We start from the raw sequence: 18,204 nt of genomic DNA, 5'->3' as shown, positions 1-18,204 counted from the left end.
TTTTAAAAAGTGGAAGTCAAATCCTAGTGAGGTAAATAGAAAGGAGCATAAACACTGCCAAATTAAGTGTAAAAATGTAATAAGAAAAGCCAAAGAGGAGTTTGAAGAACGGCTAGCCAAAAACTCCAAAGGTAATAACAAAATGTTTTTAAGTACATCAGAAGCAGGATGCCTGCTAAATAATCAATGGGGCTCCTGGATGATCTAGATACAAAAGGAGCGCTTAAAGATGATAGTCATTGTGGAGAAACTAAATGGATTCTTTGCTTCAGTCTTCACGGCTGAGGATGTTAGGGAGATTCCTGAGCCGGCTTTTGTAGGTGGCAAATCTGAGGAACTGTCACAGATTGAAGTGTCACTAGAGGAGGTTTTGGAATTAATTGATAATCTTAACATTAACAAGTCACCGGGACCAGATGGCATTCACCCAAGAGCTCTGAAAGAACTCAAATTTGAAGTTGTGGAACTATTAACTATGGTTTGTAACCTTAAAAATCCTTTAAATTGGCTTCTATATCCAATGACTGGAAGATAGCTAATGTAACGCCAATATTTAAAAAGGGCTCTAGAGGTGATCCTGGCAATTACAGACCGGTAAGTCTAATGTCAGTACCGGGCAAATTAGTTGAAAGAATAGTAAAGAATAAAATTGTCAGACACATAGAAGAACATAAATTGTTGGGCAAAAGTCAACATGGTTTCTGTAAAGGGAAATCATGTCTTACTAAACTATTAGAGATCTTTGAAGGGTTCAACAAACATGTGGACAAGGGGGATTCAGTGGACATAGTGTACTTAGATTTCCAGAAAGCCTTTGACAAGGTCCCTCACCAAAGGTGCTTACATAAATTAAGTTGTCATGGTGTAACGGGTTGGGACTCACCCCAGCGGCGCCTCCTCCTGGTGACTCTGGGAATTAGCTCATTCCAGTAGAGCGCCTCCTCCTGGTGGTGTCCCGTCCGTCGTTCTGTCCTCCGTTATCTCTGGACCCGCATTGCTGCGTGCTCGGCGGCGTCCTCTTCGAGGCCACTGCCCTCCGGCAGTGCCCCTTAGTCCTTCTGCGCCCCCTTCCGGGGGGTCAGTGCTCAGCAGTCTCACACCCCAGTCATTATGTGCAATCGCCCTCTGAGTCTAATCCCTCCTGTCAGGGATCTGGTGTAGCAAGATGGCCGCTCCCTACCGCCAATGGCTGGGTGCACTGCAAAGGGTGAAGGGGGGGACCCAGGCCCGCCCTCTACTCTGGGTCCCGGCCCAGGGACCCTCTGGCGTCAGCCTCGCTGTCCTTCTCTCCCCTTCTGCTGTCTGTTTCCCTGGGCCGCTTCCCCTACGGCCCCTTGCACCCGCTAGGCCCTTCCCTTCAGGGCCTGCAGCCTGGCAGGCTATGGGTTCAAGCCCCCTAGCCTCCCCGAGCCTGGCCAACACTGCGCTGTCCACGGTGCTAGTCTCCTCCCTTGGAGACTGACCTTCCCCTGTCGAAGGCCTGGGACAGACTGACTGCTCCTGCTCTGGGCAGCCTTTATATACCTCTGAGCCTGGCCCTGATTGGCTGGCTCTAAACTGGGCCCTGATTGGCTCACAATAAGCCCCTCTCTGATTGGCTCACAATAAGCCTTGTCTGCGCAGGCGCCCTGGCCTGCCACAGCCCATTCTCACAGGGAGTGGGGCAATCCACCCCACTACACATGGGAAAAAGGGAAGGTCCTTTCATGGATTGAGAACTGGTTAAAAGACAGGGAACAAAGGGTAGGAATAAATGGTAAATTCTCAGAATGGAGAGGGATAACTAGTGGTGTTCCCCAAGGGTCAGTCCTAGGACCAATCCTATTCAACCTATTCATAAATGATCTGGAGAAAGGGGTAAAAAGTGAGTTGGCAAAGTTTGCAGATGATACTAAACTACTCAAGATAGTTAAGACCAAAGCAGACTGTGAAGAACTTCAAAAAGATCTCACAAAATGAAGTGATTGTACAACAAAATGACAAATGAAATTTAATGTGGATAAATGTAAAGTAATGCACATTGGAAAAAATAACCCCAACTATACATACAATATGATGGGGATTAATTTTGCTACAATGAATCAGGAAAAAGATCTTGGAGTTATTGTGGATAGTTCTCTGAAGACGTCCACGCAGTGTGCAGAGGCGGTCAAAAAAGCAAACAGGATGTTAGGAATCATGAAAGAGGTGATAGAGACTAACACAGAGAATGTATTATTGCCCTTGTATAAATTGATGGTATGCCCACATCTTGAATACTGCATACAGATGTGGTGGTCTCATCTCAAAAAAGATATACTGGCACTAGAAAAGGTTCAGAAAAGGGCAACTAAATGATTAGGGGTTTGGAATGGGTCCCATATGAGGAGAGATTAAAGAGGCTAGGACTCTTCAGCTTGGAAAAGAGGAAACTGAGGGGGGATATGATAGAGGTATATAAAATCATGAGTGATATGGAGAAAGTAGATAAGGAAAAGTTATTTACTTATTCCCATAATACAAGAACTAGGAGCCACCAAATAAAATTAATGGGCAGCAGGTTTAAAACAAATAAAAGGAAGTTCTTCTTCACACAGTGCACAGTCAACTTGTGGAACTCCTTGCCTAAGGAGGTTGTGAAGGCTAGGACTATAACAGTGTTTAAAAGAGAACTGGATAAATTAATGGAGGTCCATTAATGACTATTAGCCAGGATGGGTAAGGAATGGTGTCCCTAGCTTCTGTTTGTCAGAGGGTGGAGATGGATGGCAGGAGAGAGATCACTTGATCATTACCTGTTAGATTCACTCCCTCTGGGGCACCTGGCATTGGCTAGATTAGGGGTCGGCAACATTTCAGAAGTGGTGTGCCAAGTCTTCATTTATTCACTCGAATTTAAGGTTTCACGTGCCAGTAAAAATTTTAATGTTTTTAGAAGGTCTCTTTCTATAAGTCTATAATATATAATTAAACTATTGTTGTATGTAAAGTAAATAAGGCTTTAAAAATATTTAAGAAGCTTCATTTAAAATTAAATTAAAATGTGGAGCCCCCCCGGACTGGTGGCCAGGACCACTGAAAATCAGCTTGTGTGCCGCTTTCGGCACCCGTGCCATAGGTTGCCTACCCCTGGGCTAGATGCACCTTTGGTCTGACCCAGTATAGCCATTCTTATGTTCTTATGATGGGTTTGGTCACAGAGACCCCCTTAGGACTGTCGCCTGATGTGCTTAAACTGCCTCTGAGCCCATTTTCTCTGCCAGTTTTGGCCTTCAGAACCTTGCCTTGTTGAGCCAGACATGCAAATCTGCTGCAACACAGACCCCGGGTCTGACCAACGCCCCCAAAGCTGCAGACTTAACTGAAAACAGCTTAGCAAGTGCTCCCAGACACCCAGCTCCCAATGGGATCCAAACCCCAAATAAATCCTTTTTAATCTGTATAAAGCTTATACAGGGTAAACTCATAAATTGTCTGCCCTCTATAACGCTGACAGAGAGGTATGCACATCTGTCTGCTCCGCCAGGTATTAATTACTTACTCTGGGTTAATTAATAAGTGATTTTATTAATTATAAAAAGTAGGATTTAAGTGGTTTCAAGTAATAACAGACAAAACAAAGTAAGTTTCCAAGCAAACTAAAACAAAACACGCAAGCCTAATACATCAAGAAACTGATTACAGATGAAATCTCACCCTCAGACTAGACTAGACTCCTTCCTAGTCTGGGCCCAATCGTTTTCAGACCAATGTTGTAGGTTATGGCCTGAGTCCAGCAATCACTCACACCCCCGTAGTTACTATCCTTTGTTCCAGTTTCTTTCAGGCATCTCTTTGGGATGGAGAGACCATCTCTTGAAGAAGCTGAAGACAAAATGGAAGGGTTTCCAGGGCCTTTTATATTCTCTCTCTTGTGGGCTGAAACCCCTTTGTTTTTTGTGCAAAATCACAGCAACAAGATGGAGTTTGTAGTCACCTGATCAAGTCACATTTACACAAATGATTCAGCTTTTGCAGGCCAACGCCATTATTTACATGTTAGTTTGAACGTTCCCAGGAAAGCTCAGATGTGGATTGGCGTCTCCGAAAGTCCATTGTCAGATAAGTGTTTCTTGATTGGGCACTTACTCCAAATAGTCCTTTCTCAAGAAGCTGACCAAATGCTTCACTGATATTACTTAGAATCAAACACACTGAGATACAAGTACATAGCCAGTGTTCATAACTTCAAATACAGAAATGATACACATATACAGACAGCATAATCATTACTCTCTAGGCCAGGGTCTTCAGTGGTTTAGTGCCCCTTTGATACTTGGCTTTGGTCTAGGAAAAACTGACCTGCTAACATGGTTGGAGCCAGGCAAGTGGGCATTTCCCAATTAATACCTGCTGCATTGTTTGCTTAAGAACCCTTAGTATTTTCTCTGGTGTTAGCTTGTCTTTGTCATTGATTAAGGTTCCTGTTTGTTTTCACCTAACAAACCTCCTTTGACTTAATTCTGTGTGGCAAGGCAGGATAATATCTAACAAGTAAATTGAAGTGCTTATGATGGTCATAAAAATAATACAAGTAACTTGATTCTCTATATCATCTCTGTGAAAGTTCCGCCACACTGAAGTCTTTCTTAGATGATACTAAGTCTTTCAGTGAAATGATTTCAGAAAAAGTGCTTTGGTAAGAGTGCTTCTTAGAGATTTTACAAAACAAAACTCCTGTCCAGTTCGACTCTTTCTAGTGTTAAAGAAATCAGAGAGGCTAGTGGATTGAGGCTCATAAAGGGAATGAATGACATGACTTTGGAGAGCAGAATAATGAGCCAGGGAAGGAAAAGATTTCTGACATGGATCAATGTCTGTTAAAAACAAGAAGAAGGTGCCCAAGACTGTGACTGGAGGAATTAGTGCAGAGCTGGTGGCTGAGTAAAATAGTTAGCCAAAGGTAACAGAATCAATCTGGGATTATTTTGGAAAGTGAAATGACTTGGAGGTGGAAATGGGGTTGGACACAGATATCACAGTCAGGCAAAAAGGAGGGAGAGGGAGAATCAGTAAACAATGGCTACTCAAGAAAAAAAGGGAACAAGGAGAAAAGGGAGGACAAGAGCCAATTGAGTGGAGGCTTAGTTAGGCTGGAGCTCCCCAGCTCCCTCTGCCCTTCTCCAGCACTGCTCCACCCTCGGTACCCTCCTCAGATCCCCAGGCAGCAAATCCCCAATGGTGACAAAGTGGAGAGGCCATCGCTTATGTATTCAAAAACCCAGAATGCTGCATACTGTTTTAGTTGCAAACTTCCAGTCTAATATTCCAGCCACATTGGGTTCTACAGGAACTAAGGACTGGAAAAATCCGGCTAGAAATCTGGCATGCCACGAGAAGGCAGCAAATCACCAGAGAGCATTCCATAGGTGGAAAGAGCTTGAGATGAGACTAGGTTAAAGGCCACCATAGGTGATCAGCATCAAGAGAAGATTGCATCAGAGTCTCTTTACTGGCAAAATGTTCTGAAAAGGCTCATTACCATTGTGAGAATGCTTGCTGCCCAAAACCTAGCACTGTGTGGCACTTCAGATCAGCTGTATGTACCAAACAATGGAAACTTCCTTAAAATTGTGGAGCTGATGGCTGAGTCTGATGCTGTACTCCAGGAGCATCTAAGAAGAGTCACCACCCAAGAAATGTACACACACCACTACCTTGGAAAAACAATTCAAAATGAGATCATACAGTTACTGGCAACAAAAGTCAAACAGAAGATTGTGGCAAATCTGAAGTCAGCAAGAGATTACTCTGTTATTCTGGACTGCATACCTGACATCAGCCATACGGAACAAATAACTTTAATGGTGCATTTTGTAACAACAACAGAACCTAGTGAAAATGTCCCTGCAATGGTAACTGTCAGAGAGCATTTTCTAGAATTTATTGACATTGATGATACTACAGGAGCTGGTATGACAAATATGCTTCTTAAAAAGCTGGAAGATATGGGAATTGCGATAGCTGACATGAGAGGTCAGGGCTACGATAATGGGGCCAAGATGAGAGAAAAGAACAGAGGAGTGCAGACACGGATCCGAGAGTTAAACCCTCAAGCTTTTTTTGACCCATGCAGTTCTCATTCATTGAACTTGGTGGTCAGTGATGCAGCATCAGCTTCTAGTGAGGCTGATGAATTTTTTTATATAATTCAAAGTATCTATGTATCAACTCATCGATGGCCAATTTTGAAGCAACATCTGGAAACATTCTCTCTGACACTGAAACCACTGAGTGCCACATGATGGGAAAGTCGAGTGGAGGCAATAAAGCCTATCAGACACCAAATTGGAAAAATAGATGATGCCATAGTTGCCATTATGGAGGATAATGCTATGACAGAACTGTTCATGGGAGAACAGTGGCAGAGGGAAATGGAATCACCAGAAACATATATAACTTCAAATTTCTGTGTGGCTTAGTGTTGTGGCATGATATACAGTTTGAAATAAATGTTGTAAGCAAGAGACTCCAAGGTGTTGACCTTGATATATCTGGAGCAATGGAACAACTGGACAAAGCAAAGTCATACCTACAGTCTTACCGGTCAGATGAAGGATTTCAAAACGTTCTGAAGAGTGCACAAAAGTTGGCAGAGGAACTTCACAGTGAAGCTATTTTCCCACCCATTCAAGAATACAAGAGTCACCGAAGAAGAAGACATTTTGATTATGAGGCATGGGATAATCCCATAAGAGACCCCAAACAACAATTCAAAGTTGAATTCTTTAACCAGGTGCTAGGTTGTGCAATACAGTCAGCTGAAGAACGTTTCATGCAGCTCAAGGAACACATTAATATATATGATATTCCCAAACTCCTCACTATACCTGAAGAAGACCTACACCAGCAATGCAGGGTACTAGAGACAGTGTTGACACATGATGACATGTGCGATATTGATGCGAGTGATTTAGGTGATGAACTGAAAGCCCTTTCAAGATACATTTCATCAGGATCAACTCCAAAGGCTGTTCTGGAATATATGTGCATAAATAAGATGACCACCCTCTTTCCAAATGCTTTTGTTGCGCTGCACATACTTCTAATACTTCCTGTAACAGTTGCCAGTGGAGAACGAAGCTTCTCTGAGCTGAAGTTAATAAAAACACATCTATGCTCCACAATGACACAGGAGAGGCTGGTCAGCCTTGCAACCATCTCAACAGAGCATGAGCTGATCCAGACTGTAGAAACTTCAGGAAGCAGTTCAAATCTTTGCAGCCAAGAAGACATGGAAAGCATCATTTTGATTATTCAAATAGATAAAAATGCCAGTGTTTACTATGCAGACGAGAAAAGTTATATTTGCTGTTCAGGCGTTTGAAAGTTGTGTTACTTAAAATTTTTGAACAAGACATTTTAAGTTGTTAGTTCTCCTTTATTGGGGTAGGCAGCAGAGCAGTACCATGAGAGGAGTAGAACAGGAAGAAGGCAGAATTGAGACCTTTCAAAGTCTTGGTCCAGGGGTCGGCAACCTCTGGCATGCGGCTTGCCAGGGTAAGCACCCTGGCGGGCTGGGCCAGTTTGTTTACCTGCTGCGTCCACAGGTTCTGCCAATCATGGCTCTCACTGGCCACGGTTTGCCGCTCCAGGCCAATGGGGGCTGCAGGAAGCTGCGGCCAGCACATCCCTCAGCCCGCGCTGCTTCCCGTCGCCCCCATTGGCCTGGTGCGGCGAACCGTGGCCAGTGGGAGCCGCAATCGGCTGAACCTGTGGACGCGGCAGGTAAACAAACTGGCCCGGCCCGCCAGGGTACTTACCCTGGCAAGCCGCATGCCAGAGGTTGCCGACCCCTGTTTTGGTCCAAGCAAGGGGGCATGGAGGCATCATGTGAGCTCCCCACCTCAGGTGCCAAAATGTTGTGGGCCAGCCCTGACATGGAAGACCCTAAGACCAGACACCAGAAGGTGGGAAGCCAAGATAGGTAGGGGCCATAGTCTCAAGTAACAAATAAACATCGTGTTCTTTAGAGATGATTATGGCAGGAGTAATGACAGTTTCTTTTAAATAAGGCTCTAATCTGCAAGAACTTCAGCAAACACTTAATATTCAGCATATTAGTAGTCACATTAGTTTAAATGAGATTATTCACATGTTTAAAATTAAGCATGTCTATAAATGTTTCAAGAATTGAGGCCCAGCTGTCCACATTGGTTAGCTACATAGTTTCTTCTTCTGTATTTTAAGCTGAATTAACAAGCTCCCACAATCACCAGTTCCATGATCTTTTCTGTCAAAATTGCTGAAATGGTATGGGCTCAAAGCAGCACAATTTCCATGAAAGACACACCACTGGGAGCATTCAAATCCCTGGCATACCTGACATGCTTCCTTGTCAGGGAAGCCTTGCATGATCATAGTAAATGAATGGGCAATATAAGAAATGTGAGTAAGATCAGAGTTCTTTAATGCATTTGTTATATTGCTACCCTTTTATGTAATAAAGCAGCTATCTGTCAGACCATGTAATGAGGTACATACAGACATTCCTGCTAGTTTAAAATGCTCTCAGCTGTGTGCCTTTGAGGGAGATGTGCTGCTTTTCTATACTTTGAGTGCATGCCTGCAAAATGTTGACATTTATAAGTTCTCATATGAAGGAGGGCTAGGAGAGCTTTTTGAACGGATAGGGTAGAAATATTTCTAAAAAAAAATACTGTCTCTTCTAAATAGTGACTGTTAGTATTTATGGGTGCTAGTGTCAGGCTTAATTGTAATAAGGAATGAAAACAACATTTTGGAAGGTATATTAAACCTCATGCTTTAGGTTTTACGGCAATCTCGAACTATTAGAGATTAGGGTGAGAGCTACTGTGGGGGGCAGATTATCCCACATCTGCCTACTATGGAGTTCTTACACTTTCCTCTCAAGAGTCTGGTGCTGGTCACTTTTGGACACAGGATACTGGACTAGATGGACCTCAAGTCTGATCCAATCTGGCAATTCCTGTGGTCTTAATAGCGGAGCATTGGTACCAAGTCTAGAAGCAAGGATAATCCCTTGAGGATTAAAGATGTTGGTCTCATATGCAATTGGCTACTTGTGCACATATCAATTTAAAGATTTAAGAGTTCCCTCTATGTGATTTACTTTGAAGACTTTGTATTTGGCAATGAACACAGACAGCAAGATGTGGATCATCAGGACTTTGAAAAAACTGACCTCCAACAATTTATTTAAATGCGGTGAGAGGTCACTGATGAGGATTGAAATATACCAGAGGAAATTAAAGATGCTGGTGGTGTTCCTATGGAGATAAGAGGGATTAAAAGAGGGACTGGTGTTCTAAAAGAAACAGAGGGAATTTTAGTTTTTTTGAAAGGAAGCATAAAGAACTTTTGTCTTTTACTAGGTGTGTGTGTGTGTGTGTGTGTGTGTGTGTGTGCTTCAATGGCTTTTGGAGTTTTACCATATCATCAGTGTAACGATATCACTATTCCTGCTTCAGTGATGTTCCTCACAGTCCAGATAGTTCGTATCATTGCTGGCCTTTATCCATATCACCATGAATTTCTAGTTGAATACTTTCACTAATATTGTATGATTTCTGGAAGCTTGTAGAAGGTTCTGTTCTTCTAGCAGGTGTATTAGTGAGAAAACTAATACCAGGTGTGCTGCTGTTTCTTTAACAGGCCCTGTTTTCTCTGTCTGTTACTCTATTGGAGCCTAGATTCCTGTTTTTATATTTGTTCACCCCTCTTGCTCAGTGAAAGATGATAGGTATTTTATTTTTGATTTCCTACTTTTTTAGCACAACAGAGAGCTGACACTTCACTTTTTTGAGTGTGAGGAATCAGACTTTGAGGATGATGTGACTGATGGATGAGATGCTGGTTTAACTGTAGTATCTGTAAACAAATGGTGATATTTGTAAATGTATCTCATACCACATTTTTAGATGACTATCTTTTTGTGGGATGCTTGGTTTGACTCTTTGTTTACTGGTTTGGGTCAAGTACAATGCTGAAGAATTTTTTAAAAGTTCTAAATGGTGTCTAGTGAGATGATTAAAAAACCCTTGACCCTAAAAGAGATCCTCCCACATTGCTGGCAGCATCTTCTGCCTAGAGAAGGGTGAGTGGTAACCTTTTTTTAAACTTTGACTGACTCACATTGAAATATGTTTTAGTGAACATGGAGAGGTTTAGCTTGCAGCTATGTATTGTTCTTCCAGACAGCACTTGTATACTGGTAGTGAATAGTGAGCATCATTTGTCCCCGACACCTTACAGAGAGAGAGAGAGAGAATCCTAAACTCACAGTATTTACAGTTGTGAGGACTATAAGAGAGAGCTCCATCTCCAAAAGATCCTCCTTAAGGGAGTGTAGAGGGGTCTGTTTTTTTGGTTTTGTGTCCCCCCCCCACCGTGCTTTCTAGCCCTTTAAGCAGCTACAAAATGGCTGCTGTCAGCTGTTTTCTCACTCTGTTTCTTACCTTGCCTCCTGGTGTGCTGTTTGTAAACAGCTCTGCTGCTTGCCACTTTAACTCAATGATTGCCTTTGATATACATTTTAATAATACTTCCTCTTTGCTCAGAATGAGCTCAGTTATACCTCACATAAAACTGAGCTGGGCTGAGGACTGGGAAGAGGGTTCACTGCCTGAGCAACAATGTCTTGGAGTTTTACTTTCTTAGGTATAATCAGTGCTTCCTGGGCACTGGGAGGAGGGTGCTGGGATGCTTTGCTTCATACGCGTAGTCAGCATTTCCCACCAGCTCAGCTCTACTGGTATATATGGAGCTGAGGTCTTGCCACTGTTCCCCACAAAATATCTAGACACTTCCACTTCTTGGCCCCTTGCAGGCCCCCGCACCTCCCACCTTTTGCGTCCAAAGCCTGCTGCCTAATTTTGTCTGCCCCATATTTGAATACACTGGAGTGGTGGTGGTGGATTTTTTCATAACCCATCTCATCACCACTCCCTGGTTTATATAGTGTTTTTCATCTTCCAGTGTGCTTTACAAACATTGATTCGACAATCTTCTTCCCAGAAATGGCAGGCTGCACAAAAGACAGAAAAGTAGGGCTGGAAATCTTGGGAGAAACAGGAAGTAAAAAGAAATCCATTTCTTTCTTATTTCAAACATTCCTTTGCACATCCCTCAAATCAAAACTAAACTTTCAGATCATTCCAAACTGATTCATCCATTTTTAGTATTTATTATCATTGTCAAACTACATTTTACTTGGAATGGCAGGAAATCATTTTCCCATTTCAGTGCTTTGGTATTTTAAATACAAACAACTTGTCTCATATTTCAAATGTTCAGTCACCAGCACAAGGTTGGTTATCCCAAGTGTGTACATTTTTATGAAGATTGAATTGACTGTTCTTGTCAAAGAGGCAAAGAAGTAACATGTTTCTGCCTTAAGTCCCTTTGCTATTCCACTGAGAACATGTTTTTAAATTCCATTGTATAAAAACCTCAGATATTTCAGTCACAGCTTCTAAAAAATTCAACAGCTGCCATCTTTTAAGTTAACTTTTAGTATCTTTCTCATGTAGCATGGGATTCCAATTGAATATCAATGTTCTTAACTTTTGAAGATTAATTCCACTTATTACTGTTGGCTATTGCCAATGGAATTGTACAGAGGAAGACTCAAAAGAGCAGCAAACTGAATAGATTTATTACTTTTAGTGTGCAATTAATCTAGTTGACATTACTTTATATGAACATGGATAAAAATGCCTGGAAAGCATACTGTTGAATTCAACTACTCATTAATATTGATCAAATGTTGTTCTCTTTGTGTAAGAAGCTACTTAAAGATTACCTACAAAAGTATTACAGCACTATTGATTAAAAAACAAATCCCTGAAGCCCATTGTGTTTTAAAAGTAATTTTACAAGATTTAGTTGTAAAGAAGGGTGGTTACAAACTTTGTTGTCTGTATAGAAGATGAAAATAACACAGAATATCCATCTGAGTGAAAGTTGGGTTTTTCATTCCGCTGACAATATGATGTCAGCTGTGGGATGCATGTATCTAAAGAGATGTAATCCCCTGATCCTCCAAAGAGAGGTGCACAGTCAAACCCCCAGGCACATATGTCTTTGCAGGAGTGGGGAGAAAATGAAGATGAGTTGCAAAGAATAGGACCTTGATGCAGAAAGATACTTCAATCGTGTGAGTAGTCTTACTGAAGTCCATGAGACTACTCCCATGCTTAAGTTACGCACATAATTACCTTGCTGCATCAGGGACTCAAGGGGGTATTCCTTTAGAGATACTGAAAAGACATAGAACTGTAAAGTTAGTGCCTAATTTAATCTCAGTCATTCCTTCTTTTAGAATGTAAATCAGGCTAACTAGCATTTGTAGTTCATTTCTTTTAGTAAACAAAATGTTTAACAAGTGCAAATTAGCTGATTGGTGTTCTCTGGTTTTCAGTGAAACTCCTTTAATTAAAATATTGGCATTGCTTGCAAATACATTTCTGAAATACAAATTTCTTTAAAAGAAACAGAAACAAACAAAACATATTACTAGTTACTAAGGCCTTGTCTACACTGCCACTTTACAGCGCTGAAACTTTGTCGCTCAAGGGTGTGAAAAAACACCCACCTGAGTGGTGCAAGTTTCAGCACTGTAAAGTGGCAGTGTAGGCAGTGCACCGGCACTGGGAGCTACTCCCCTCGGGGGGTGGTTTTTTTACAGCACTGGGAGAACTCTTTCCCAGTGCTGGTGCTGTGACTACATGGCCATCTTAAAGCACTTTAACCTTGCTAGTGAAGCCATACCGAAACAATGTTGTCAGAGTGTAGGGCAACTGCACCTGTATTTACCCTCAGTGGCCTAGCAAGAGCACCCATTCTCAGGCATCCCATTCCCCAACCATTGCCTGCACCTCACTCCATTCTAACTGGACAAGCTGTCCCAACTGTCTAAACAGGCCTACTTGCTTTCTCTTCCGAGATGGTTAACAGAAGAGCACTGTGCGGGACTAGTTTTTAAATCCCATCCCACCCCACAGTACCCACTCCCACCTGCTCCCACATTGTTTGTTGAATTTTATCCCGCTCCCGCGGGACTCATGGGATTCCAGTCCCGCAGCAGAAATCTAGTTAACAGTGTGACTGCCCACAGTTGTAGGTTACCTCACAGTACTTTCTAAGCAATCCTATTTTATTCTTAAAGTAAAAAGCATTCTAGAGAAAACTTTTAAAAATGACTAAAGAATCTACACACCTGCTAATACGCTTACCAGAAATCACCCCAACCCTAACATGGGCTCTGGGAGGAGCAGTCCATCAATACCCCACTCAAGAGGTTTCCTTGTAGTTTCAAGTTGATCACAGCTTCAATTCAGAACAAGCACCCAGTCTTATGGGTTCTCAATAGGCCCAGTCCATCCAAACATTCCCTAAGGACTGGGACCTTCTGTGGACTAAGGGTCCTGTCCATTTGCTGGAACAGGAAGAATGTCTTGACCCTGTTTAAAACCAGACTGTTTATCAAAAACTCCTTTCTTTGTCTGTTGGTCAGGTTTGAACAAGAATAAGCAAACCTCTCAGGGGGAGGTGCTGGCTTCAAAGGGCTGATAACCAGAAGAATTACATTAGCATCCCTCTCTTTCTAGAGGAGTTACAGCAATTCCAGAGTAACACATACACAATTGCATTTCCAGAGTAACACATACACAATTGCATTTTAGTACAATGATCCTCAAAGATATTAAACCTAATTCGATAAACTTTACTGAATTAAGTTAAACATTATCTTCATTCCATAGGGTTTGTGCAGGGCATGGGAGGATGTTGTCAGTCTGCTACATATGTAGTTAGAATAAAAATACTAGTATGCCCAATCCACAACTACAAAAACAATCAGAATAGTTATCATATTAATAATCTATTTTTCCGGAAGAATGCTATGAGAGACTGAAACTACGAGTTAGAGTAGTTGGCTGCCCTGTGTGATGCCCTCACTAGGGTACTGCATTGTCCATCAGGAGGACGGGGGTGCGTCACCAACATTGATCCCCACACAGGTGCTTGTTGTACGTTGTGTTCCATTTGCAAGTCATTCACAAAGAGGACTCAGGTGGCAAAAGACTTCTGGCTGAAGCAGCAACTTCAGCACTGAGGCCGTCATCCGATCGGCAAGTAATAATACTTCAATGCTAGAGAGACTGACAATATGTTTATTATGTTGCTGAATAAATGAACATTTAAGCCACTGAGGGGTGGGCCCAAGTCTCAAAATTCAGATCTGAATTTTATATTCTTCTTCAAGTAAATGCAGCTGTGTATTCCAGCACACTGGAGCTGGAGAACTTTGCCTAAGTCCCCGCAGGGGTGGTGCTCATGGCCTGTGGCCATAGCCCCTCCCCTTTCCATATGAGGATGGCAGTGCCCCCATACCCACAGTTCCTCCTCACCATCCATGGCTAGAGTTGGAGCTTTCAGTGTCAGTTTCTGAGAATTTTTTTCTTGTGTCTATATTAATTAGGTTAATGTTAGTGTTAGCGTAGTACGAGTTAGAGTAGTTGGCTGCCCTGTGTGATGCCCTCACTAGGGTACTGCATTGTCCATCAGGGGGACGGGGGTGCGTCACCAACATTGATCCCCACACAGGTGCTTGTTGTACGTTGTGTTCCATTGGCAAATCATTCACAAAGAGGAACTCAGGTGGCAAAAGACTTCTGGCTGAAGCAGCAACTTCAGCACTGAGGCCGTCATCTGATCGGCAAGTAATAATGCTTCAAGTAATGCTGGTTGGGGGTCTGGCATTTCCCCCAAGAGGAAGAGGGCCCATAAAATAAATTGGGATCATTCCAAGACTTGGGGGGAATTTCTCTTCTATTTCTAAAAGGAGTGCTGATCAGCGCCGTACTCTGGCACATGGGATGGCCAATCCCCCATTCCTCCTTGGCACCAATGCTTCCCCCACATTGGGCTTCAGACAAGTCTGATCATTTGTTTGCCCCATCGGGGCTGGCTCCCCTGTTATCATCTGAGAACCTCTGCTACACCTCAAGATCCAGGTCAGAATTGTCCTCCCACTCCTCATCGGATAGGCTCCAGAGATCATCCTCAGATCACCTATTGATACTGAGATCAACATTGCAGTTGGGACAGGGGCTCTTGACCCGGTGCCTGCTGGCCACCAATGACTCATCCATACATATAGCTGCCTCTTTGGAATCTTTGTGACACTCCTCAGTCCCTGAAGTTCCATTCCTCGATCTGCTCCAAAGATCACCAATACCGATGGGGCCCTTACTCCCAACCCATCTCAGTGGCAAGTGACTGGTGAGTCGATTCCCTTTGGATCTCCAGGGTTACTCCAGCTAGATCATGTGGTTCAAAAACAGGACCCATTGTTGGCACAGCAGACTTCCTCTCCCTCAGTGCCTGAGGACTTTATGGCATATCAGGATGCCCTGAGGCATATGGCTTGTACCTTAGCTATCCAGAAAGAATTCCAACAGAAGAATATGCATAAACTGCTGGATATTCTCCAATCATCAGCTTCAGGGACAGTAGACCATCTAATAAATGAGGCTTTTTTGGAACCTGCAAAATCCCTCTGGTCTTCTCCAGCTCAATTGTCTGCCATGGCAAAGCATTCAGAGAGGTGAGACATCATTTCTGTGCAGGGTTTTGAGGGTTTTTACTCCCACCTGGCCCATATCTCTCTAGTAGTAACTGCAGAAATGGCAGAGCATGGCAAGGAAGGTATAATTCTACTCCTAAGGACAAAGAATCCAAAAGGATAGATTTAATCATAGAATCATAGAAATCATAGACTATCAGGGTTGGAAGGGACCTCAGGAGGTCATCTAGTCCAACCCCCTGCTCAAAGTAGGACCAATTCCCAACTAAATCATCCCAGCCAGGGCTTTGTCAAGCCTGACCTTAAAAACCTTAATGGGGAGGAAGATTCATACCTCCTCTTCCCTGCAAATGTGCATCATGAAGCAGCAGGCATTGAGCTCTAAATATGACTTTGTCAATTGGGCGGACATGTCTAAGTTTATGAACAAGTTGCCAGAACCCAAGAGTTTATGGCATTCATTGTGGAAGGTCTTGTGGTGGTCAAGGCCATGTTGCAGTCAGCTTTGGACTTGGCAGGTGCCTCAGCTGAAATTATGGCGTTTACTGTGACTATGAGGAGAGCCACTTGGCTTCAGAATTCTTTGGGAATATATATTCTGGCCATGAAGAGACACCACTACAGCGCTCAGAAGAAACAGTAGCAATACTGGCTACAGTGTTTTTTTGGACAGTCCTCCCTTCCTATAAGGCAGCAGGACAACTCCTGGAAGGACCATGAATCCCAGAGGAGAAGGTCCTCTGGTTCTGGGTTTAACCAGCCAGCTCCCCATCAGCATCCATTTTGACTCTTGTGGACTTAAATTGATGTGTCAGATGAGTTATGTTGGTGGAAAGGACCTAGTAGTGTAGATACTTTCAGTATTAGGTCGATGTAAGGCAGCTTATGTCGACCCAACTGTGTAGTGAAGACCAGGCCTACATTGTAAAATGGAAAATATTTTCTCTTTTTACCACAAAATAAGATTTTAAGTGGCTGAATAATTACAAGGCTTATACCACTGCATTTCAACAATTGAGATTAGCTTTTGTGTGTATGCGGAGAGGAGTTGGGGATGGTAAAGAGTGTAAATAAAATAGTTTTGTAGTGCTCACTTGAGATTTTTTTAAGGCATGCTACTGATTTTTAAACGTTCAGATCACTGACTACCAATTCTTTGTGAGGTAAGACTGGAAATAATCTTTATCAAATGCAAACATTTATTCTTATAGGAATTGTATTGGTCAGTATAGCTGAGATATTAAAAACATATTGAATAGTAAATGCTTTCAACACAAAACAGTTAAAAAGAAAAGAATAAACAACTGACCTAGATTTAACATAGTCTAGTTATTTCAAGGCATCCACAGTCTATATAAAAATAACATTTACTGTACTTAGAAACTCTACCAAAACACCCACTGTGAATGAGAGACAGACAAACAATTAGATCTCACAATTGTATGCAGAAATTTTATTTTAGCTATCACAGCATGTGTGTAGTAGAAAGAAGTTATTTCATTTATGAAAGGAACTCTTAGAAGTGATTTGAAACAGATAAGTTAAGAAGTTGCTTATCATGGAAGGGGAAATTGATTCAGATAACCTAATGACTGGTGTATACCGTCACATGTTCTCAGAGTGAAACTCACCCAATACATGACATCCTTTGTGCCACTAAAGGCCCATGTAGGGGCTGTGCAGGCATACTTGAGGTGAAAGTCCTTGCATACCTGGTAAGCCTAGTAGGTCTAGGATTTGTATGCAAATGAGTAACTGTCATAAGAGTCACTTGATGAATATACATTACCTCATTTACATAAGTGGTAAAACTCCCATTGTTTTCAATGGGAGCAAGATCAGGCATTAATCCCATGTTCTTATCTTGTACTAAAAAAATAAAGCTGTGATTAATGAAGAGTGACATGCTTCATAATTCTTCATGTTAATAAAATCTACGATGGTAAGTAATCTGAATGAAGTGAAGAGTAGATTTTAGTGGATTAGTGGAATATATAATGTGGGGGTTTAAATGAAAACACTTAAATTACTACATTATTTTTATCTTTCAGGACCTTGCCTTCCTAATCCCTGTCATAATGGTGGAACCTGTGAAATTAGTGAAGCGTATCGAGGGGATACATTCATAGGATACATCTGTAAATGTCCAAAAGGATTTAATGGAATTCACTGCCAGCACAGTAAGTTTCAGTACTGTAACTTTTATTATATTTATGGACAAGAGCCTTTAAAATATCTTTCTATGTTTGCAGTATTAATACTGACACCTGTTCTCATTTCCTGGGACATCTAATTAGTAGGTATTTACGCTATGACCAGGTTAGTGCTGTTGAATATTGAGAACACTACCAATTTAAAATTACTTTTTCTCATGATTGTTGGTGCTGAGCCATTGATAAGAAATGAAACAAAAATTAAATTGGTTGAGTATATGCTAAAAATCTAGTCCTAAAGAAAGACTAACCAAATTCTGCTCTCCTTTACTGTGGGTGTAACGGAGAGCAGACATTGGCCTGATGTCTCTAGTAGTACAGAGACATCTTGATCTCAATGGAGAAAAGGCTTTGGGTTTTGTCTTGATGCTGATGCTGATTAATTTGACAGCTGAAAATATA

At 42.1% G+C, this 18,204-nt stretch overlaps 1 protein-coding gene across 1 annotated transcript in view; it reads left to right on the top strand.

The window, feature by feature from the left end:
* EDIL3 (EGF like repeats and discoidin domains 3) overlaps positions 1-18,204 on the top strand; it is a 427,756-nt gene that overhangs the window by 181,147 nt on the left and 228,405 nt on the right. Inside the window, exon 4 of the mRNA XM_045022223.1 lies at positions 17,641-17,769. Within this exon, the coding sequence (XP_044878158.1) occupies positions 17,641-17,769 (129 nt within the window). The remainder of the gene's footprint in view (positions 1-17,640; positions 17,770-18,204) is intronic.

The sequence above is a fragment of the Mauremys mutica genome, chromosome 6, assembly GCF_020497125.1.
Source record: "Mauremys mutica isolate MM-2020 ecotype Southern chromosome 6, ASM2049712v1, whole genome shotgun sequence".
In the NCBI taxonomy this organism is placed as follows: Eukaryota; Metazoa; Chordata; order Testudines; family Geoemydidae; genus Mauremys; species Mauremys mutica.
The sequence above is the reverse complement of the archived record's forward strand: the minus strand, read 5'-3'. Positions and strand labels throughout refer to the sequence as shown.